This window comes from Lepisosteus oculatus, chromosome 7 (genome assembly GCF_040954835.1).
Source record: "Lepisosteus oculatus isolate fLepOcu1 chromosome 7, fLepOcu1.hap2, whole genome shotgun sequence".
Taxonomy (NCBI): Eukaryota; Metazoa; Chordata; class Actinopteri; order Semionotiformes; family Lepisosteidae; genus Lepisosteus; species Lepisosteus oculatus.
In genome coordinates this window covers 1,901,553-1,922,104 of record NC_090702.1, presented here as the reverse complement: position 1 = coordinate 1,922,104, position 20,552 = coordinate 1,901,553, and the positions used below count along the sequence as shown (strand labels likewise).

The 20,552-nt window shown below is 53.3% G+C and overlaps 1 protein-coding gene across 7 annotated transcripts in view; it reads right to left on the bottom strand.

Annotated features, from left to right (window-relative positions):
* Window positions 1–19,492, bottom strand: part of LOC107076131 (protein KASH5-like) — a 21,424-nt gene extending 1,932 nt beyond the window's left edge. The window contains exons 1-17 of one of the 7 annotated variants that reach the window (XM_069191867.1): window positions 19,320–19,492; window positions 18,761–19,124; window positions 17,195–17,464; window positions 13,813–13,874; window positions 11,973–12,450; window positions 11,782–11,840; window positions 10,969–11,035; window positions 9,925–10,077; window positions 8,092–8,209; window positions 7,321–7,371; window positions 6,475–6,552; window positions 6,326–6,382; window positions 5,244–5,303; window positions 4,384–4,476; window positions 1,446–1,524; window positions 1,167–1,241; window positions 1–27 (exon numbers count right to left, since the gene is read on the bottom strand). The exon at window positions 1–27 is cut by the window's left edge and continues 17 nt beyond it. In XM_069191867.1, the coding sequence (XP_069047968.1) occupies window positions 1–27; window positions 1,167–1,241; window positions 1,446–1,524; window positions 4,384–4,476; window positions 5,244–5,303; window positions 6,326–6,382; window positions 6,475–6,552; window positions 7,321–7,371; window positions 8,092–8,209; window positions 9,925–10,077; window positions 10,969–11,035; window positions 11,782–11,840; window positions 11,973–12,450; window positions 13,813–13,873 (1,456 nt within the window). In that variant the 5' untranslated portion in view covers window position 13,874; window positions 17,195–17,464; window positions 18,761–19,124; window positions 19,320–19,492. Of the gene's footprint in view, window positions 28–1,166; window positions 1,242–1,445; window positions 1,525–4,383; window positions 4,477–5,243; window positions 5,304–6,325; window positions 6,383–6,474; window positions 6,553–7,320; window positions 7,372–8,091; window positions 8,210–9,924; window positions 10,078–10,968; window positions 11,036–11,781; window positions 11,841–11,972; window positions 12,451–13,812; window positions 13,875–17,048; window positions 17,170–17,194; window positions 17,465–18,760; window positions 19,125–19,319 lie in introns of those variants that run through there. The other 6 variants (XM_069191868.1, XM_069191869.1, XM_069191871.1 and 3 more) reach the window with 6 other exon arrangements.
* Between the last annotated feature and the right edge of the window lie 1,060 nt (window positions 19,493–20,552).

Genomic DNA, 20,552 nt, shown 5'->3' with positions numbered 1-20,552 from the left:
GGTCCGGGGAGGCGCCCTGTCGTCCACCTGCGGGGAAAAGGAGACACAGCGGGACTGAGGACAGGAGAGACGGGGGGTTAGGGAGAGGGAGAGAGCAGGCTGACGAGGCGAGAGAAGAGAGGGGAGACAGGAACAGAAATCCCCACACAGATACACAATCCACCGAGGCAGACACACAATCCACCGGAGACACACACCGAGGTAGACACACAATCCACCGAGGCAGGCACACAATCCACCGGAGACACACACCGAGGCAGACACACAATCCACCGAGGCAGGCACACAATCCACAGGAGACACACACCGAGGCAGACACACAATCCACCGGAGACACACACCGAGGCAGACACACAATCCACCGAGGCAGGCACACAATCCACCGGAGTCACACACCGAGGCAGACACACAATCCACCGAGGCAGGCACACAATCTACCGGAGACACACACCGAGGCAGACACACAATCCACCGAGGCAGGCACACAATCCACAGGAGACACACACCGAGGCAGACACACAATCCACCGGAGACACACACCGAGGCAGACACACAATCCACTGGATACACACCGAGACAGACACACAATCCACCGAGGCAGACACACAATCCACCGGAGACACACACTGAGGCAGACACACAATCCACCGATGCAGACACACAATCCACCGAGGCAGACACACAATCCACCGGAGACACACACCGAGGCAGACACACAATCCACTGGAGACACACACCGAGGCAGACACACAATCCACCGAGGCAGGCACACAATCCACCGGAGACACACACCGAGGCAGACACACAATCCACCGAGGCAGGCACACAATCCACCGGAGACACACACCGAGGCAGACACACAATCCACCGAGGCAGGCACACAATCCACAGGAGACACACACCGAGGCAGACACACAATCCACCGGAGACACACACCGAGGCAGACACACAATCCACTGGAGACACACCGAGACAGACACACAATCCACCGAGGCAGACACACAATCCACCGGAGACACACACTGAGGCAGACACACAATCCACCGATGCAGACACACAATCCACCGAGGCAGGCACAAAACCACCGGAGACACACGGGCCTCGAGCAGGCCAGCGGACAGGACAGACGCACGCACACACAGAGCCCCCCGGACAGGGAGCGGTACCGTTTCTGCGGGACGGTCCGTCTCCTCTGGGTCCAGGTGACCAGCCCATCCCGGACCGGATCCAGAGGCAGTGCCCTGAGGTCGCAGGGAGAGAGAGAGAGAGGGAGAGAGGTTGTGTACGCGCTAACCCTATGCCCTGTGTTTGTGCGCAGGGTTTTCTACTGGGTGTGCACTGCACGGAGCAAGAGAGGGAGGGAGAGGAGGAGAGGCGCAGGAGGAGGCAGGGAGATGAGGGCAGGAGAGGGAGACACAGCGAGAGGAGTGAGCCCCACCACGTACCAGCTGCGCTCTCTCGATCTCGCAGTGCAGAGACACGGGGACGCCCAGAGCACCATCTGACAGGGGCTCTCTCACGCACCTGAGAGAGAGAGGACGGGAGAGAAAGCTGACTGCAGCACAGCACAGCACAACACAGGACAGCACAGCACAGCACAGCACAGGACAGCACAGGACAGCACAGGACAGCACAGGACAGGACAACACAGGACAACACAGGACAGCACAGCACAGCACAGCAAAGGACAGGACAGGACAGGACAGGACAGGACAGGACAGGACAGGACAGGACAGGACAGCACAGGACAGCACAGGACAGCACAGGACAGCACAGGACAGGACAACACAGGACAGCACAGCACAGCACAGCAAAGGACAGGACAGGACAGGACAGGACAGGACAGGACAGGACAGGACAGCACAGCACAGCACAGCACAGCACAGCACAGCACAGGACAGGACAGGACAGGACAGGACAGGACAGGACAGCACACCACAGCACACCACAGCACAGCACAGCACAGCACAGCACAGCACAGGACAGGACAGGACAGGACAGGACAGGACAGGACAGGACAGGACAGGACAGCACAGCACAGCACAGCACAGCACAGCACAGGACAGCACACCACAGCAATGCACAACACAGGACAGCACAGCACAGCACAGCACAGCACAGGACAACACAGCACAGCACAGCACAGCACAGGACAGCACAGCACAGCACAGCACAGCACAGCACAGCACAGCACAGGACAGCACAGCACAGCACAGGACAACACAGCACAGCACAGCACAGCACAGCACAGCACAGGACAGGACAGGACAGGACAGGACAGGACAGGACAGGACAGGACAGGACAGGACAGGACAGCACACCACAGCACAGCACAGCACAGCACAGGACAGGACAGGACAGGACAGGACAGCACAGGACAGGACAGGACAGGACAGGACAGGACAGGACAGGACAGGACACCACAGCACAGCACAGCACAGCACAGGACAGGACAGGACAGGACAGCACAGCACAGGACAGCACACCACAGCAATGCACAACACAGGACAGCACAGCACAGCACAGCACAGGACAACACAGCACAGCACAGCACAGCACAGGACAGCACAGCACAGCACAGCACAGCACAGCACAGGACAGCACAGCACAGCACAGCACAGCACAGCACAGCACAGCACAGGACAGGACAGGACAGGACAGGACAGGACAGGACAGGACAGGACAGGACAGCACACCACAGCACAGCACAGCACAGCACAGGACAGGACAGGACAGCACAGGACAGGACAGGACAGGACAGGACAGGACAGGACAGGACACCACAGCACAGCACAGCACAGCACAGCACAGGACAGGACAGGACAGGACAGGACAGGACAGGACAGGACAGCACAGCACAGCACAGCACAGGACAGGACAGGACAGGACAGGACAGGACAGGACAGGACAGGACAGGACAGGACAGGACAGGACAGCACAGCACAGCACAGCACAGCACAGCACAGGACAGGACAGGACAGGACAGGACAGGACAGCACACCACAGCACAGCACAGGACAGGACAGGACAGGACAGGACAGGACAGGACACCACAGCACAGCACAGCACAGGACAGGACAGGACAGGACAGGACAGGACAGGACAGGACAGCACAGGACAGCACAGCACAGCACAGGACAGCACACCACAGCAATGCACAACACAGGACAGCACAGCACAGCACAGCACAGCACAGGACAACACAGCACAGCACAGCACAGCACAGCACAGGACAGCACAGCACAGCACAGCACAGCACAGCACAGCACAGCACAGCACAGGACAACACAGGACAACACAGCACAGCACAGCACAGCACAGCACAACACAGCACAGCACAGCACAGGACAGCACAGCACAGCACAGCACACCACAGCACAGCACAACACAGGACAGCACAGGACAGCACAGCACAGCACAGTACAACACAGCACACCACAGCACAGCACAGCACAGCACAACACAGGACAGCACAGCACAGCACAGTACAACACAGCACACCACAGCACAGCACAGCACAGGACAGCACAGGACAGCACAGCACAGGACAGGACAACACAACACAGCACAGGACAGCACAACACAGGACAGCACAGCACAGTACAACACAGCACAGCACAGGACAGCACAACACAGGACAACACAGCACAGCACAGGACAACACAGGACAACACAGGACAGGACAGGACAGGACAACACAGCACAACACAGGACAGCACAGGACAGCACAGGACAGCACAGGACAGCACAGCACAGCACAGCACAGCACAGCACAACACAGGACAGCACAGCACAGCAAAGCACAGGACAACACAGCACAGCACAGGACAACACAGCACAGCACAGCACAGGACAGCACAACACAGGACAGTACAGGACAGCACAGCACAGCACAGGACAACACAGCACAGCACAGGACAGGACAGCACAGCACAGCACAACACAACACAACACAACACAGCACAGGACAACACAGCACAGCACAGGACAGCACAGCACAGCACAGCACAGGACAGCACAACACAGGACAGTACAGGACAACACAGCACAGCACAGGACAGCACAGCACAGGACAACACAGGACAACACAGCACAGGACAGGAAAACACAGCACAGCACAGGACAGCACAGGACAGGACAGCACAGCACAGGACACCACAGCACACCACAGCACAGGACAGCACAGCACAGCACAGGACAGCACAGCACAGCACAGCACAGGACAACACAGCACAGGACAACACAGCACAGCACAGCACAGCACAGCACAGCACAGCACAGCACAGCACAGCACAGGACAGGACAGCACAGGACAGCACAGCACAGCACTGCACAACACAACCCAACACGGCACATCAACAGCACAGCGCGTGCCGACTCAACCAGGGCCGTTCGGCACACCACTGACGTTTCCAGGCCGCCGCCGCCGCCGGGGCCCAGCTTCTCCCGCAGGCTGGCGATCTCTGCCTTCAGCTCCTGCCAAACGACAGCGACACGGGCAGCCTGCGGAGGAGCGAGACTCTCCTCCTCACACCCTCTAAAGACACCCCCGGCGTCCGCTCCCCTGGGACAGCAGGCACGTGCTCTGATCGAAATCAGCTGCCAAACTCTGCCTCTGCCTCTTCTGCGATTCCACTAAACGTTCATTATTTCCCGTTGTTTTTTAAAAAAACGCAAGCAGAAGTAGCTCTAACTCAGCGCATGCATATACAGTATATATATACACACACTCACACACACACAGACATAAGAATCAATTCTAAAAAACCCCCGATTTAAAACTGATCCCAGGAGGCACTCATTAACACCAGGGGTGACAGGAGCTGGAAACAGGCAGCCCCGCCGTGCTGCTGATGCCTGTACCCCCCGTTTCTTTCAGGAAACGGGGCGGGCGGGTCAGTCCAAACGGGCCAGGCGGGCCGACTACCTCCCCTCGGCTGTCACCAGTTCGGTACGGACCCATCCAAACAGAACGACTGTGTCGCTCCAGCTCCCACCTGGTCAGCTCTGACCTGGGGGGGCGGGCACCCCAACCCCAACGCATTTGTCTAGGCTTTCGTCCGTAACGCTTTTTCAGGATGGTTGGGGGCATCTGACTTTCACGGGGAGACTGCGAAACAATTTCTGACTGCGCCGCGCCTCGGTTTTCGGGCCGGTACTTGGCAGAGGCTGCGCAGGCCTTGGGCAGGCCCCGTACGGACACGATCAAGGAGGGCGGCTGTGAGCCACCCCCCTGCGCTCACTGCGATCGTGGCACAGTACTCCTCCTCGTTCTCCTGCAGTCGGTCTCTCTCCCTCCCGTCCTGCGGACAGAGAGACAGACCACACTCGGTACGGGTCACTGGGATTCTGGAGAGGTCTACACCCAGACTCACAGTCGCACACAGACACACTGCCACACACAGTCGCTGTGATTCTACACCCAGACACACAGACACACAGCCACACACAGTCGCTGTGATTCTACACCCAGACACACAGACTCACAGCCACACACAGTCGCTGTGATTCTACACCCAGACACACAGACACACAGTCGCACACAGTCACTGGGATTCTGTAGAGGTCTACACCCAGACTCACAGACGCACACAGTCGCTGTGATTCTACACCCAGACACCCAGACACACAGCCACACACAGTCGCTGTGATTCTACACCCAGACACACAGACACACAGCCACACACAGTCGCTGTGATTCTACACCCAGACACACAGACACACAGCCACACACAGTCACTGGGATTCTGGAGAGGTCTACACCCAGACTCACAGTCGCACACAGACACACAGCCACACACAGTCGCTGTGATTCTACACCCAGACACACAGACTCACAGTCGCACACAGTCACTGGGATTCTGTAGAGGTCTACACCCAGACTCACAGACGCACACAGTCGCTGTGATTCTACACCCAGACACCCAGACACACAGCCACACACAGTCGCTGTGATTCTACACCCAGACACACAGACACACAGCCACACACAGTCGCTGTGATTCTACACCCAGACACACAGACACACAGCCACACACAGTCACTGGGATTCTGGAGAGGTCTACACCCAGACTCACAGTCGCACACAGACACACAGCCACACACAGTCGCTGTGATTCTACACCCAGACACACAGACACACAGCCACACACAGTCACTGGGATTCTGGAGAGGTCTACACCCAGACTCACAGTCGCACACAGACACACAGTCGCACACAGAGTGTTGTCTGCAGCTCACTGTGGAGCAGTGGAAGCTCACGTTAAGACAGAAGGACACTCCGTCCAGCCCAGCCCACCTCGTCCCCACACAGAGACAGACCGACCTGGCTCAGAAGGGCATCTCTGCACGCCAGCTCCCTCTGAGTCTCCTCCAGTAACACCTGAGCGAGAAACACCCGTCTGCAGGACGTCTGCCCAGCACGTTCACCGTGAAAGACAGCGTCTGTCTCTCGCACCCCTCCCCCCACCTTACCAGCAGTCCTTCCCTCTCTCTGCTCAGCTCTGCCTCCCTCTCCCTCAGCTCCTCTCTCTCCGTCAGGAGGGACTCATTCTGCGGAGCAACAGCGCGGTTAAGTATAGTGACGGGGACACTAGACTGTAAACAGGCGCCGTCCTTCGGATGAGACGTCAAACCGAGGTCCTGACTCTCTGGGGTCATTAACAATCCCGGGGTGTCTCTCGACAAGAGTAGGGGTGTTACCCCAGTGTCCTGGCCAAATTTCCCATTGGCCCTTACCAATCATGGCCTCCTAATAACCCCCCTCTCTGAACTGGCTCCATCCCTCTGCTCTCCTCCCCACTGAGAGCTGGTGTGTGGAGAGAGTACTGGTGCATCATCCAGGTGGGGCTGCACACTGGTGGGGGTGGAGGGGATCCCCATTACCTGTAAAGTGCTTTGAGTGGAGTGTCCAGAAAAGCGCTATATAAGTGTAAGCAATTATTATTATTATTATTATTATTATTATTATTATTATTATTATTATAAAGAGTCGGACCAGGGACGGCACCAGGGTCCCACTGCCTCTTCCACCAAATCTCTGGCGCGTACCAACTCAAAGCTTTCATCGAACGCAAGTGACTTTTACACACACTTACGCAGGCCAGTCATACTGCGCTGACCACCTGGCTCAGGGGTACAACAGCAGTGTTGCACCCAGGATTCGAACCCGCAACCGCCCGGCGTATGAGTCTGGCACCTTGGCGATCACGCCTCGCTGATGCGCTGTTCTTACTCATCGTGTTAAAATGACCATTTCTGTGAGCTGCTGAAAACCCACGTGGGCTGACTGCTCGATAATTGGTGAGATTAATAGCCTACCTCCAGCTGTAGGTCGTTGAGCTGTGCTGTGAGAGTCTGTATTTCTCTCTCCTGCAGGGAAATAAAAAAGTAAATACTACAGTATTATCCACTTCCTTTCTCTCTCTCAGGGCAGTGTTAATCTACTGGAGTGTCCAGTCAGTGTGTCTGTATTAACCCCTCTCTCTCTCAGTGCAGTGTTCATGTACTGGAGTGTCCAGTCAGTGTGTCTGTATTAACCCCTCTCTCTCTCAGTGCAGTGTTAATGTACTGGAGTGTCCAGTCAGTGTGTCTGTATGAACCCCTCTCTCTCTCAGTGTAGTGTTAATGTACTGGAGTGTCCAGTCAGTGTGTCTGTATTAACCCCTCTCTCTCTCAGTGCAGTGTTCATGTACTGGAGTGTCCAGTCAGTGTGTCTGTATGAACCCCTCTCTCTCTCTCAGTGCAGTGTTAATCTACTGGAGTGTCCAGTCAGTGTGTCTGTATGAACCCCTCTCTCTCTCAGTGCAGTGTTAATGTACTGGAGTGTCCAGTCAGTGTGTCTGTATGAACCCCTCTCTCTCTCAGTGCAGTGTTAATGTACTGGAGTGTCCAGTCAGTGTGTCTGTATGAACCCCTCTCTCTCTCAGTGCAGTGTTAATGTACTGGAGTGTCCAGTCAGTGTGTCTGTATGAACCCCCCTCTCTCTCAGTGCAGTGTTCATGTACTGGAGTGTCCAGTCAGTGTGTCTGTATGAACCCCCCTCTCTCTCAGTGCAGTGTTAATGCACCCAAATCAACCCCTCTGTCTCACCAGTGTCTTTTTCTTTCTCTCTCCGTCTCTCTCTCTCTCCTCATGACCCCTCACAATGTTCTTCAGATCCTCCAACTCCTCTCTCAGGGTCTGGGCCTGCTGCAGAGCATGCTGGGAGCTGCAGACACAAAGTGGGGTGAGTGGGGTATGTGTAAGTCATTTCTATGCCTGGTCAACCTTTGAGCTCTATAAAATAATGTCGTTTTAATTTAATGTAATATTAGAGAAATATTATTTTCTAAAATATGCAAATGTTCTTTTTTATGTGGTCTTTATTAAATAGCTGTCCTCTTCAAGCTTAGTGTTTCCCTTTCGATAATTTAAACAGATTCACTACACACAGGGCATTCTGCAGCAGTAACCCCACCTGGGAGACGCACAGTGATCATTCTGCACCTGTAACTCCACCTGGGAGACACACAGTGATCATTCTACACCAGAACCCCACCTGGGAGACACACAGTGATCATTCTGCACCAGTAACCCCACCTGGGAGACACACAGTGATCATTCTGCACCTGTAACTCCACCTGGGAGACGCACAGTGATCATTCTGCACCTGTAACTCCACCTGGGAGACGCACAGGGATCATTCTGCACCAGTAACCCCACCTGGGAGACGCACAGTGATTATTCTGCACCAGTAACCCCACCTGGGAGACGCACAGTGATCATTCTGCACCTGTAACTCCACCTGGGAGACGCACAGTGATCATTCTACACCAGTAACCCCACCTGGGAGACGCACAGTGATCATTCTGCACCACTAACCCCACCTGGGAGACACACAGTGATTATTCTGCACCTGTAACTCCACCTGGGAGACGCACAGTGATCATTCTGCACCTGTAACTCCACCTGGGAGACGCACAGGGATCATTCTGCACCAGTAACCCCACCTGGGAGACGCACAGTGATCATTCTGCACCAGTAACCCCACCTGGGAGACGCACAGTGATTATTCTGCACCAGTAACCCCACCTGGGAGACGCACAGTGATCATTCTGCACCTGTAACTCCACCTGGGAGACGCACAGTGATCATTCTGCACCTGTAACTCCACCTGGGAGACACACAGTGATCATTCTGCACCTGTAACCCCACCTGGGAGACACACAGTGATCATTCTGCACCTGTAACTCCACCTGGGAGACGCACAGTGATCATTCTGCACCAGTAACCCCACCTGGGAGACACACAGCGATCATTCTGCACCAGTAACCCCACCTGGGAGACGCACAGTGATCATTCTGCACCAGCAGCTCCACCTGGGAGACACACAGTGATCATTCTGCACCTGAAACTCCACCTGGGAGACACACAGTGATCATTCTGCACCAGTAACCCCACCTGGGAGACGCACAGTGATTGTTCTGCACCAGCAGGCCCATTACACTGCCCGGCCAGATTTTGGAAGCACAGAGTGGAGTTTAGCACTGAGGTAAACCCCATACTTTTACGAACCTTATCTTTATTAACCTGGAGCATCAGAACTTCAGTCAACAAACCACACATTGTACGACAAAACACGCCTGAAGAAGGCTCCACAGCCGAAACGTTGTGTTTCTTTTCTTCTCCTATCAGCGGGGAACAAACCTTCACTTGCTCCTTTGCAACACAACAGTATGGTGACCAATGGCACGTCTACAGTGCCGGTTTCTCTGGTCACCACAAGGGAAGCACTAACGTGACCTTCAGCAAGTTCCTTAGGGTCCAGCAAAGACAGCCCTGACCAGGTCACACACTGACAGCTCCTCCCAGCCTGTTAAACACCATGGGGAAGGAGAGGCTCCCAGCTCAGTCTCTCTATTCACCCCCTGTTCCCTGTCTTACTCTCTGAGCTTGACCCTCAAGGCCTGTCTCTCCTCCCTCTCTCTCCCCCTCTCCTCCTCTCCTGCTTCTATCGCTCTCTGCAGGGCAGCGTTCCTCTCACTCAGCCTCCGGTGGGCCTCCTGCAGGGTCTGGACAATCACCTCCACTTCCTCCCTTAACACAAAAAGAAGGACTCATAATGGACTGCACACTCCAGTACATTAACACTGCACTGAGAGAGAGTGGGGTTAATACAGACACACTGACTGGACACTCCAGTACATGAACACTGCACTGAGAGAGAGAGGGGTTCATACAGACACACTGACTGGACACTCCAGTACATTAACACTGCACTGAGAGAGAGAGGGGTTCATACAGACACACTGACTGGACACTCCAGTACATTAACACTGCACTGAGAGAGAGAGGGGGGTTCATACAGACACACTGACTGGACACTCCAGTACATGAACACTGCACTGAGAGAGAGAGAGGGGTTCATACAGACACACTGACTGGACACTCCAGTACATTAACACTGCACTGAGAGAGAGAGGGGTTCATACAGACACACTGACTGGACACTCCAGTACATTAACACTGCACTGAGAGAGAGAGAGGGGTTCATACAGACACACTGACTGGACACTCCAGTACATTAACACTGCACTGAGAGAGAGAGGGGTTAATACAGACACACTGACTGGACACTCCAGTACAGTAACACTGCACTGAGAGAGAGAGAGGGGTTCATACAGACACACTGACTGGACACTCCAGTACATTAACACTGCACTGAGAGAGAGAGGGGTTCATACAGACACACTGACTGGATTAGTGTGTAATATTGTATTAGACCTGTAAACATCTTGTCTCCATCAACCCCTCTCCCCCCTCTCCTTAGACACAGACAGGTACAGTATATCTCGAAAACTCCAGTCGGTCACAAGACAGTCACCCGTGTCTTTGTCTCGCTCTCTCTGTTCTCCTGCGTGTGCGGTGAGAGAGGGGGGGGGAGGGATGGAGAAAGACAGAGAGAAAGAGAAGGGGAGCCTAACTTACCCGTTGCCCCTGTGTCCCTCTCCTCCACGGCTCTCCCACGGTGACACGTCGCCCTCTATCAGCCTACCTGGGAATCGCAACCCAAGCAAGCCTACTGTACACCATCGAGTGCTGCAGACCACGAAGATCAAACACACCACTCCAGGGCTGTTGCACATTTGGTGTCAAGTATTAAAGTTACAGCAGAATACCTCCGTTTAAAAGCTAACCAGCAGCCATCACAAACCCAGGGTATCCAGACTTATATTTCATTGCCTTCTGGGTAAAGGATGATTGTTGTCCTGAATACTGCAACAGCGGCAGAGGGAGCATAGAGTGATATTAATATACACGAGGGTGGCATGGTGGCACAGGGGTCAGCATTGCAGCATTGGGGGCCCTGGGTTCGATTCTGGAGCTGGGGTGCTGTCTGTGTGGAGTCTGCATGTTCTCCCTGTGGCCTATAGTTCCTAAGATAAAACTTTATCGGCTGTATAATGAGGAATTAGGAATGTGTCTTTTCACAGAGACAGGGAGAGAGAAGCTGGGGGTCAGAGCGCAGGGTCGGCCATTTATACAGCACCCCTGGAGCAGCTGGGGCGAAGGGCCTCGCTCAGGGGCCCCAAGGGAGTAGGATTCCTCCACGGGATTCGAACCGGCAACCTCCCGGCCACAGGCGCAGGTCCTGAGCCACAGAGCCAGCGCCCCGCCCCTGGTCTAAACTCGGTCTCCGCGGGGAAGGGGTGCACTTCTCCCAGAACTACAGCAGCAACACTAGCGCAGCTCCAAAAAAAAAAAATGTTTTTTTCTGTTTTTCAAATCTGTATTTTTTACCAGGCTGAAGGAGGGAGATCGTCTCTATGAAACCCACGTCCCCTTCGTCGGCCTCGCTCCTGCAACACAGGTGGGCGACACTGAGCCTCTCCCTCACGCGCGCGGGACGGAAAAAAACACGACCCACACGGGGGCGAAAACGCCGCTGAAGGCCGGTACTCCTCTCCTCCCTCCCGTTCACTCTCTCTCACCCTTTCTGACGGCACTCCTGCACCCATGCTCTCATCACGGACAGGAAGCGCTCCCTCGGGAGGCCCCGGCCAGTTTCCTGGGGGTCGAGCAGCCGGCAGAGGCGCCGGAGGGGGCCGTCGTCCTGGGGCTGCCCCGTCACTCCCCGGAGGTACCCCACGATCTGCACGGCGCTGACACAGCCTGCGCGGGGGACAGGGGTGGGGGGACAGTTCACACACACACACACACACACACACAGCTCCAGGACGACACCGGTGAGCTCTCCACACAACACAACACACACACACACACACACACACACACACAGCTCCAGGATGACACCGGTGAGCTCTCCACACAACACACACACACACACACACACACACACACAGACACTGAGAGGCAAAGAGAGCGGGACAGAGGGAGACACACCTGTGTTGTCGGAGTCACAGGCTTCAAAGGTGGAGTTCAGCAGCTCCTCTTCGGCTTCCCACACCTCTGCAGGAAACAGGACCCGGTACTACAGACACAGCAGGCCTCCCACCGACACACAGGGCAGACAGTGTGCTACTGTAGAACACACACACACCTCGTCATACAGAGACACACTGCACAGCACAGACTTCACCTGTACACTACAGCCCCTTACAGAGCAGCTACTGTAGAACACACACACCTTGTCATACAGAGACACACTGCACAGCACAGACTTCACCTGTACACTACAGCCCCTTACAGAGCAGCTACTGTAGAACACACACACCTCGTCATACAGAGACACACTGCACAGCACAGACTTCACCTGTACACTACAGCCCCTTACAGTACAGCTACTGTAGAACACACACACCTCGTCATACAGAGACACACTGCACAGCACAGACTTCACCTGTACACTACAGCCCCTTACAGAGCAGCTACTGTAGAACACACACACCTCGTCATACAGAGACACACTGCACAGCACAGACTTCACCTGTACACTACAGCCCCTTACAGAGCAGCTACTGTAGAACACACACACCTCGTCATACAGAGACACACTGCACAGCACAGACTTCACCTGTACACTACAGCCCCTTACAGAGCAGCTACTGTAGAACACACACACCTCGTCACACAGAGACACACTGCACAGCACAGACTTCACCTGTACACTACAGCCCCTTACAGTACAGCTACTGTACATACAGAGACACACTGCACAGCACAGACTTCACCTGTACACTACAGCCCCTTACAGTACAGCTACTGTACATACAGAGACACACTGCACAGCACAGACTTCACCTGTACACTACAGCCCCTTACAGTACAGCTACTGTACATACAGAGACACACTGCACAGCACAGACTTCACCAGTACTGTCCAGACACTCAGTATAGGTACATGTAGCACAATGCACATACACACTGTAGAACACACACACCTTGTAACACAGAGACACACTGCACAGTACAGACACCACCAGTATTGTCCAGACACTCAGTATAGGTACATGTAGCACACTGCACACACACTGTAAAACACACACACCTTATACAGTACAGTACACACTGCACAGCACAGAAACCACCAGTATTGTCTAGATACTCAGTATAGGTACATGCAGCACAATACACACACACTGTAGAAAACACAAACCTTATACTGTACAGTACACACTGCACACCACAGAAACCACCAGTATTGTCCAGATACTCAGTACAGCACACTGCAGACCCAGAACAGTGTAGAACAGACAGCTCTAGTAATAGAGACACACTGCACAGTACAGACACTCAGTGCAGGCTCACGCAGTACAATGCAGACGTAGTCTAGACACACAGAGGAAACACACACACAGTGCAGTGCAGTACCTGAGTCTCCTGACTTAGCCCCAGTCCATGATGAGGCAGAAGGGCTGTAGGCATCAGACATGCTGGGAGAAAACAGATTTATTAACCCGCGTTCCAGAACTAAACAGCTCTCGCAAAAAAACATCTGATACGACTGTGATCACAACTGCCTGAAAACTACAGAAATGCTAAATGCTGTTTGGAAATGTGGTGTTGCCTGTGCCTCATGTTGTGTCCTGGAGGACTGCAGAAGGTTTGCTTTTAATGCTCTTACTTTGGGGTGTTAATTTTCGGTATTTTAATGCAGAAACTAGAACACCTGGAGAAAACACACACGGCCATAGGGACTATACACAAAAGGTGTCAGAACTGAACCAGCAGAGCTCATCAGCACAACAGTGTGCACAGCGTTACATCAGGTCATGGACTACCTGTACCTAGCAGCCAGGACATAACTGGAGGACCCAGCCTGTAGGGACACACTGACCCTGCAGGACCAGGACTGGACACCCCTGTCCTAGAGCCAGGACCCTGCCTGGAGGCTCTGATTGGCTCATGAAGGAGTCAAGACCTGTAGACACACTGACTGACCCTGCAGGACCAGGACTGGACACCCCTGTCCTAGAGCCAGGACCCTGCCTGGAGGCTCTGATTGGCTCATGAAGGAGTGAAGACCTGCAGACACACTGACTGACCCTGCAGGACCAGGACTGGACACCCCTGTCCTAGAGCCAGGACCCTGCCTGGAGGCTCTGATTGGCTCATAAAGGAGTGAAGACCTGCAGACACACTGACTGACCCTGCAGGACCAGGACTGGACACCCCTGTCCTAGAGCCAGGACCCTGCCTGGAGGCTCTGATTGGCTCATAAAGGAGTGAAGACCTGCAGACACACTGACTGACCCTGCAGGACCAGGACTGGACACCCCTGTCCTAGAGCCAGGACCCTGCCTGGAGGCTCTGATTGGCTCATGAAGGAGTCAAGACCTGCAGACACACTGACTGACCCTGCAGGACCAGGACTGGACACCCCTGTCCTAGAGCCAGGACCCTGCCTGGAGGCTCTGATTGGCTCATGAAGGAGTGCAGACCTGCAGACACACTGACTGACCCTGCAGGACCAGGACTGGACACCCCTGTCCTAGAGCCAGGACCCTGCCTGGAGGCTCTGATTGGCTCATGAAGGAGTCAAGACCTGTAGAGACACTGACTGACCCTGCAGGACCAGGACTGGACACCCCTGTCCTAGAGCCAGGACCCTGCCTGGAGGCTCTGATTGGCTCATGAAGGAGTCAAGACCTGCAGACACACTGACTGACCCTGCAGGACCAGGACTGGACACCCCTGTCCTAGAGCCAGGACCCTGCCTGGAGGCTCTGATTGGCTCATGAAGGAGTGCAGACCTGCAGACACACTGACTGACCCTGCAGGACCAGGACTGGACACCCCTGTCCTAGAGCCAGGACCCTGCCTGGAGGCTCTGATTGGCTCATGAAGGAGTCAAGACCTGTAGAGACACTGACTGACCCTGCAGGACCAGGACTGGACACCCCTGTCCTAGAGCCAGGACCCTGCCTGGAGGCTCTGATTGGCTCATGAAGGAGTGCAGACCTGCAGACACACTGACTGACCCTGCAGGACCAGGACTGGACACCCCTGTCCTAGAGCCAGGACCCTGCCTGGAGGCTCTGATTGGCTCATGAAGGAGTGCAGACCTGCAGACACACTGACTGACCCTGCAGGACCAGGACTGGACACCCCTGTCCTAGAGCCAGGACCCTGCCTGGAGGCTCTGATTGGCTCATGAAGGAGTCAAGACCTGCAGACACACTGACTGACCCTGCAGGACCAGGACTGGACACCCCTGTCCTAGAGCCAGGACCCTGCCTGGAGGCTCCGATTGGCTCATAAAGGAGTGAAGAGCTGCAGACACACTGACTGACCCTGCAGGACCAGGACTGGACACCCCTGTCCTAGAGCCAGGACCCTGCCTGGAGGCTCGGATTGGCTCATGAAGGAGTGCAGACCTGCAGACACACTGACTGACCCTGCAGGACCAGGACTGGACACCCCTGTCCTAGAGCCAGGACCCTGCCTGGAGGCTCTGATTGGCTCATGAAGGAGTCAAGACCTGCAGACACACTGACTGACCCTGCAGGACCAGGACTGGACACCCCTGTCCTAGAGCCAGGACGCTGCCTGGAGGCTCTGATTGGCTCATGAAGGAGTGCAGACCTGCAGACACACTGACTGACCCTGCAGGACCAGGACTGGACACCCCTGTCCTAGAGCCAGGACCCTGCCTGGAGGCTCTGATTGGCTCATGAAGGAGTCAAGACCTGTAGAGACACTGACTGACCCTGCAGGACCAGGACTGGACACCCCTGTCCTAGAGCCAGGACCCTGCCTGGAGGCTCTGATTGGCTCATGAAGGAGTCAAGACCTGCGGACACACTGACTGACCAGGACTGGACCTGAAGGAGTCAGATGAGACCTGAAGGACTCATGAAGGAGTCAAGACCTCCAGACAAGTCCTAGATACTTCTGTCAGCGGATGCATGTCTATGGGTGTATGGATCTGTATGAGAAGACGCATGACCGAAATGAACTTGAATATTTTTTGAGACAGCCCCGAGATCCTGTCTGTGCATTTACTGCATTTATCCCAGAAGAGATATCTGTTAAGAGTCTTCAACAAACAAACAATAAAATAAAATAAAACAAGCTCAAGGCTGTTGCTTGGTAGACCAGGCATATAAACCCCCATTTTTTCACTCGGTTATTTATTAAGTCACACTTTCACACGAGCAGGTCATTGACATACAGACAGCTCTGACGCGCTGGGCGATGTGTAAAAGACCGCAACGCCAAAACAACAAGCTTTATTATTATTATTATTATTATTATTATTATTATTATTATTATTATTATTATCGGTGGCGTTTCGATAGTGGAAAAAAACGATATCGTGAAGATCAGACATGTGATAAGCAAGTCCGGTTCACTACAGTTAAGATTGATCAACACAGAGTTATCAGCATCAATGATATCAAAGCTATGTCCGCCATATTATTATTATTAATTATTATTATTATTATGTCGATATCTCTGATGTGTAGTGAAGTTCAAGAAGACACTTCACACTACATATTTGTACGAAAACACACACCCTTTGTACATTTTACAATACGCACACTTTACCTTGGGTGGGGGGGGAAGAAAAGGTAATAAAAGTTTTTTTTTAAAATGAAAATTACCTTTCCGCTCACTCACGCAATACGAGCCCTCTAACAGTCGTGACGCACTTTCAATTCAGCGCTCCCGCCAAAATCCCCCCCACCGTTGACCGGCGGGACCTTTAACCAATGACCGTAGAGCACAGCGGGAAAGAGGCGGGACCCACTGGCATATTTGGGAATGGGCGGGGTCCTGTGGGCCCGAGTTCGCAACAGCGCGACCCCTTCGGTTGCCCGGGTGCCGGCGCGTAAGTTTGCGGCGCCCTCTCTGAGTGACGCATCTCTCGTCCTATCGGCGTCGTGGCTCCCCCCCCCCTTGGGATGGGCGGGTCCTTCGTGACGTTTCATAAGCCGATTGGCGAGAAGGCGGGCCGGTAGTCGGGTTCCTTCCTCCCTCCGCGTCCAATGACGGTGATCAACTTTATTTCATATGGCGCCTTTCAAAGTAGCAACAACAACAGTGGAAAAAAAAAACAACAGCAACAGAAGCATCATGAAAATACACACAATGAGAGGAGACAGTAGATGGCGGTAGTGAATAGAGCAGGCGCAGAGGAGCAGATAACACAGAGGAAAGGTTTGAGTCTGGAGTTGAAGGAGCTCAAGGAAGGCGACAACAAATAATAATAATAATATAAACTTTATTTTATATAGCGCCTTTAAAGGTGGCTTCTCAAAGCGCTTTACAGAATGACAACAACAATAAATAAGAAGCATACACCAGATAAAACACAATGACAACACACAGAGGAGACCGCGGATAGTGCTGCTAGGAAGAGCAGAGGGGTGAGGACCGAGACCAGTGAAGTAAAGGCTCTTCTGAAGAGCAGGGTTTTGAGTCTGGAGTTGATAGAAGTTTACAGATGGTGAAATAAGTGTCGTCAGGTCTCAACTGTGAAAAACAAACGAACAGAACTATAAGCTTGGAAGAAGCTCAGAACCCTGTTCATCGGGACAGTTTCTTCACACGTCTGTGCCCACGTGTGATTCCCACCCCCCGCCCCCGGTGCCGAGGTCTGTCTGTCCGTCTGGAAAAGGGAAGAGAGACCCGGAAAAGTAGAATAAGCTAGAACAGCTGGATAGAGAGAGCACTCTATCGATCCCGTGAGGGGAAATTGCAGAGCAACAGCTGCTTAACGCAGTCAACGTCGTAGGGGGGAGCCGGACCGGTCTCAAGCGTTAGTTAGTGCTGCGTTTGTGCCGTTGAAAGTGACTTCCCAGCTGGTTCCCAGCTTCCCAGAGCCTGCATGGAGCCTCCCAGTGCGCGCGTTCGCTTGTAGCAGCTCGATACACGCCCGACCTGTGGGAGCTGAGCACGAAGAGGTTCTAAAATGTCCCCTGTTAACAAATGACAAGTTTTGGGATGCCTGCATAACATTAAGATGGTATTGACGGAGAGAGGCGAGTGCGCATTTTACAGTTAGCTATTCAGCTCGCCTCTAAATGCCCTGCAGTATTGTTAAGTGAACGACGTTTACAGAGCTAAAACACACCCAAAATACGTATTCGGCGCTTTTATTACCAGGCCATTAGTGCAATTAAACGTACGATGAGTTGGTTAGCATTGTAATGCGACTGTAACAATTCAGTGTCAAGTCTTGTGGGCAGTCACGAATTTCCAAATTCGGTGTCTTTCGGCATCGGAAATAGAATACTGCTTTCGTGGGTTTCATACAAGTTTCAAAGCATCGTGAGGGATCGAACAAGATCTTCAGAACTTAATATTTGAATACCTTCGCAGTTTTTATTCTCGTGGCGCCTCACTCGGTAGTACCCTCGGGGCGATGCGTTTACTCCGGCCTCTGAAAGCCACACCTGCCTGCACGTTCTTCGGGTATGTTGTGCTCAAGTCCGCTGAATATTTAAAGGCAGGTAGAAGCTCCATGAGGTTGCCCCCCTACAGACAGCACAAACGATGAAACCCACCTCATTCGTTAGTGCTACGTTTGTGCCGTTGAAAGTAGCGTTTGTGCTGCTCTCGTTCCCGAGATATAGCGCCTTGTTTTCCCGGTGATCACCTGACCACACACGGTGACTTTGACCTCCAGTGACCCCGTCTGCCGAGTTCAAGCGCTCTGTTACAGTTGAGCTCGCACCCTTGACATCGTAAAGACAATCAACATCCATAAACATATGAGCCTCCTTAGATGTGAATAATACTAAGACATGGCGCATGCCAACAAATTAATCATCTATGACATAAACCTGTGGTTGTAATGTATGTAAAATCACTGTGATTGTAAGATCTATGGTTTCTATTTTCTAAGGCACGTTTTCCTTTGCTTTCCCTACCGTGACACGCTGTTGCCAAACGCGTAACTGTGGGATACCATCGCGACAAGACCTCTGCAGCACATCATGATAGGGACCTCATGTACAGTATAAGGCATGTATATCGCGGCAGTATATATCACGACCGGCGCCTTGCTTCCATGCCACCCTGGCACCGCTGTCGCAACAAAGGTCTCATATCAGGACATGATATACCCAGATAGGACGTGTCGCAACATATGGACTCTATGTCGTGACATGGGGGGGTGGGCGTTTTGGCTGGGCATGTCATATCGCAATATGCGGGCTTCATGTCGCGACATGGGGCAGGGCATTTTTGTCGGGGGTATTTCATATCGCGATATATGGGCTTCATGTCGCGACATGGGGCAGGGCATTTTTGTCGGGGGTATTTCATATTGCGATATATGGGCTTCATGTCGCGACATGGGGCAGGGCATTTTTGTCAGGGGTATTTCATATCGCGATATACGGGCTTCATGTCGCGACATGGGGGCAGGGCATTTTTGGCGGGTATTTCATATCGCGATATATGGGCTTTATATCGCGACATGGGTGTAGGCGTTTTTGCCATATCGCGATATACGGACTCCATGTTGCGACATGGGGGCGGGGGCGTTTTGTCGGGGTATGTCATATTGCGATATATGGACAGCGATGCGCCAGTCGCAATGGGTGTCACGATGTGATCGTGATGCGCGCACTCCTATCGTGACGTTATCGGAGTCGTGAACGCGCTGTGGATGCCCTGACATTCTTTGTCTGCTATTCAGTTTTGACCTCAGTGCGACTTCTCTTAGTTTGATTAGTAATTGGAAACCAATAGATGTGTTACTATATATCCAGCCTGCTCATACAGCACACAGGGTACACAGAACTTCCGCTGTGGCGCTGTAGCCAATCAGAGTGTCGATTCTCACTCTTCACCCAATCGCGGCCCGACCTGTTCGGGGTCTTAGCCAATCACGGGGCTGAGAGCTGTTCAAGCCGGCAGCGCCAGGTGGATCGGCGTGTTTACTGTCAATGAGAATCTATCTTTAAAATGCTTTACTCACTTGCAAAATAACTACATCGGCTTATTTTTTTAACGTCTTTGTCCCGTACTCTTCGAAATAGATATATATTTTAACAATATAATTGTCTCCGCCGCTTTCTGTAATAAATACATGGTATTTGAACAATTTTAATCGTATATTTAAGGTAGGGGAAACACCTTCTGCTTTGTACTTCAGA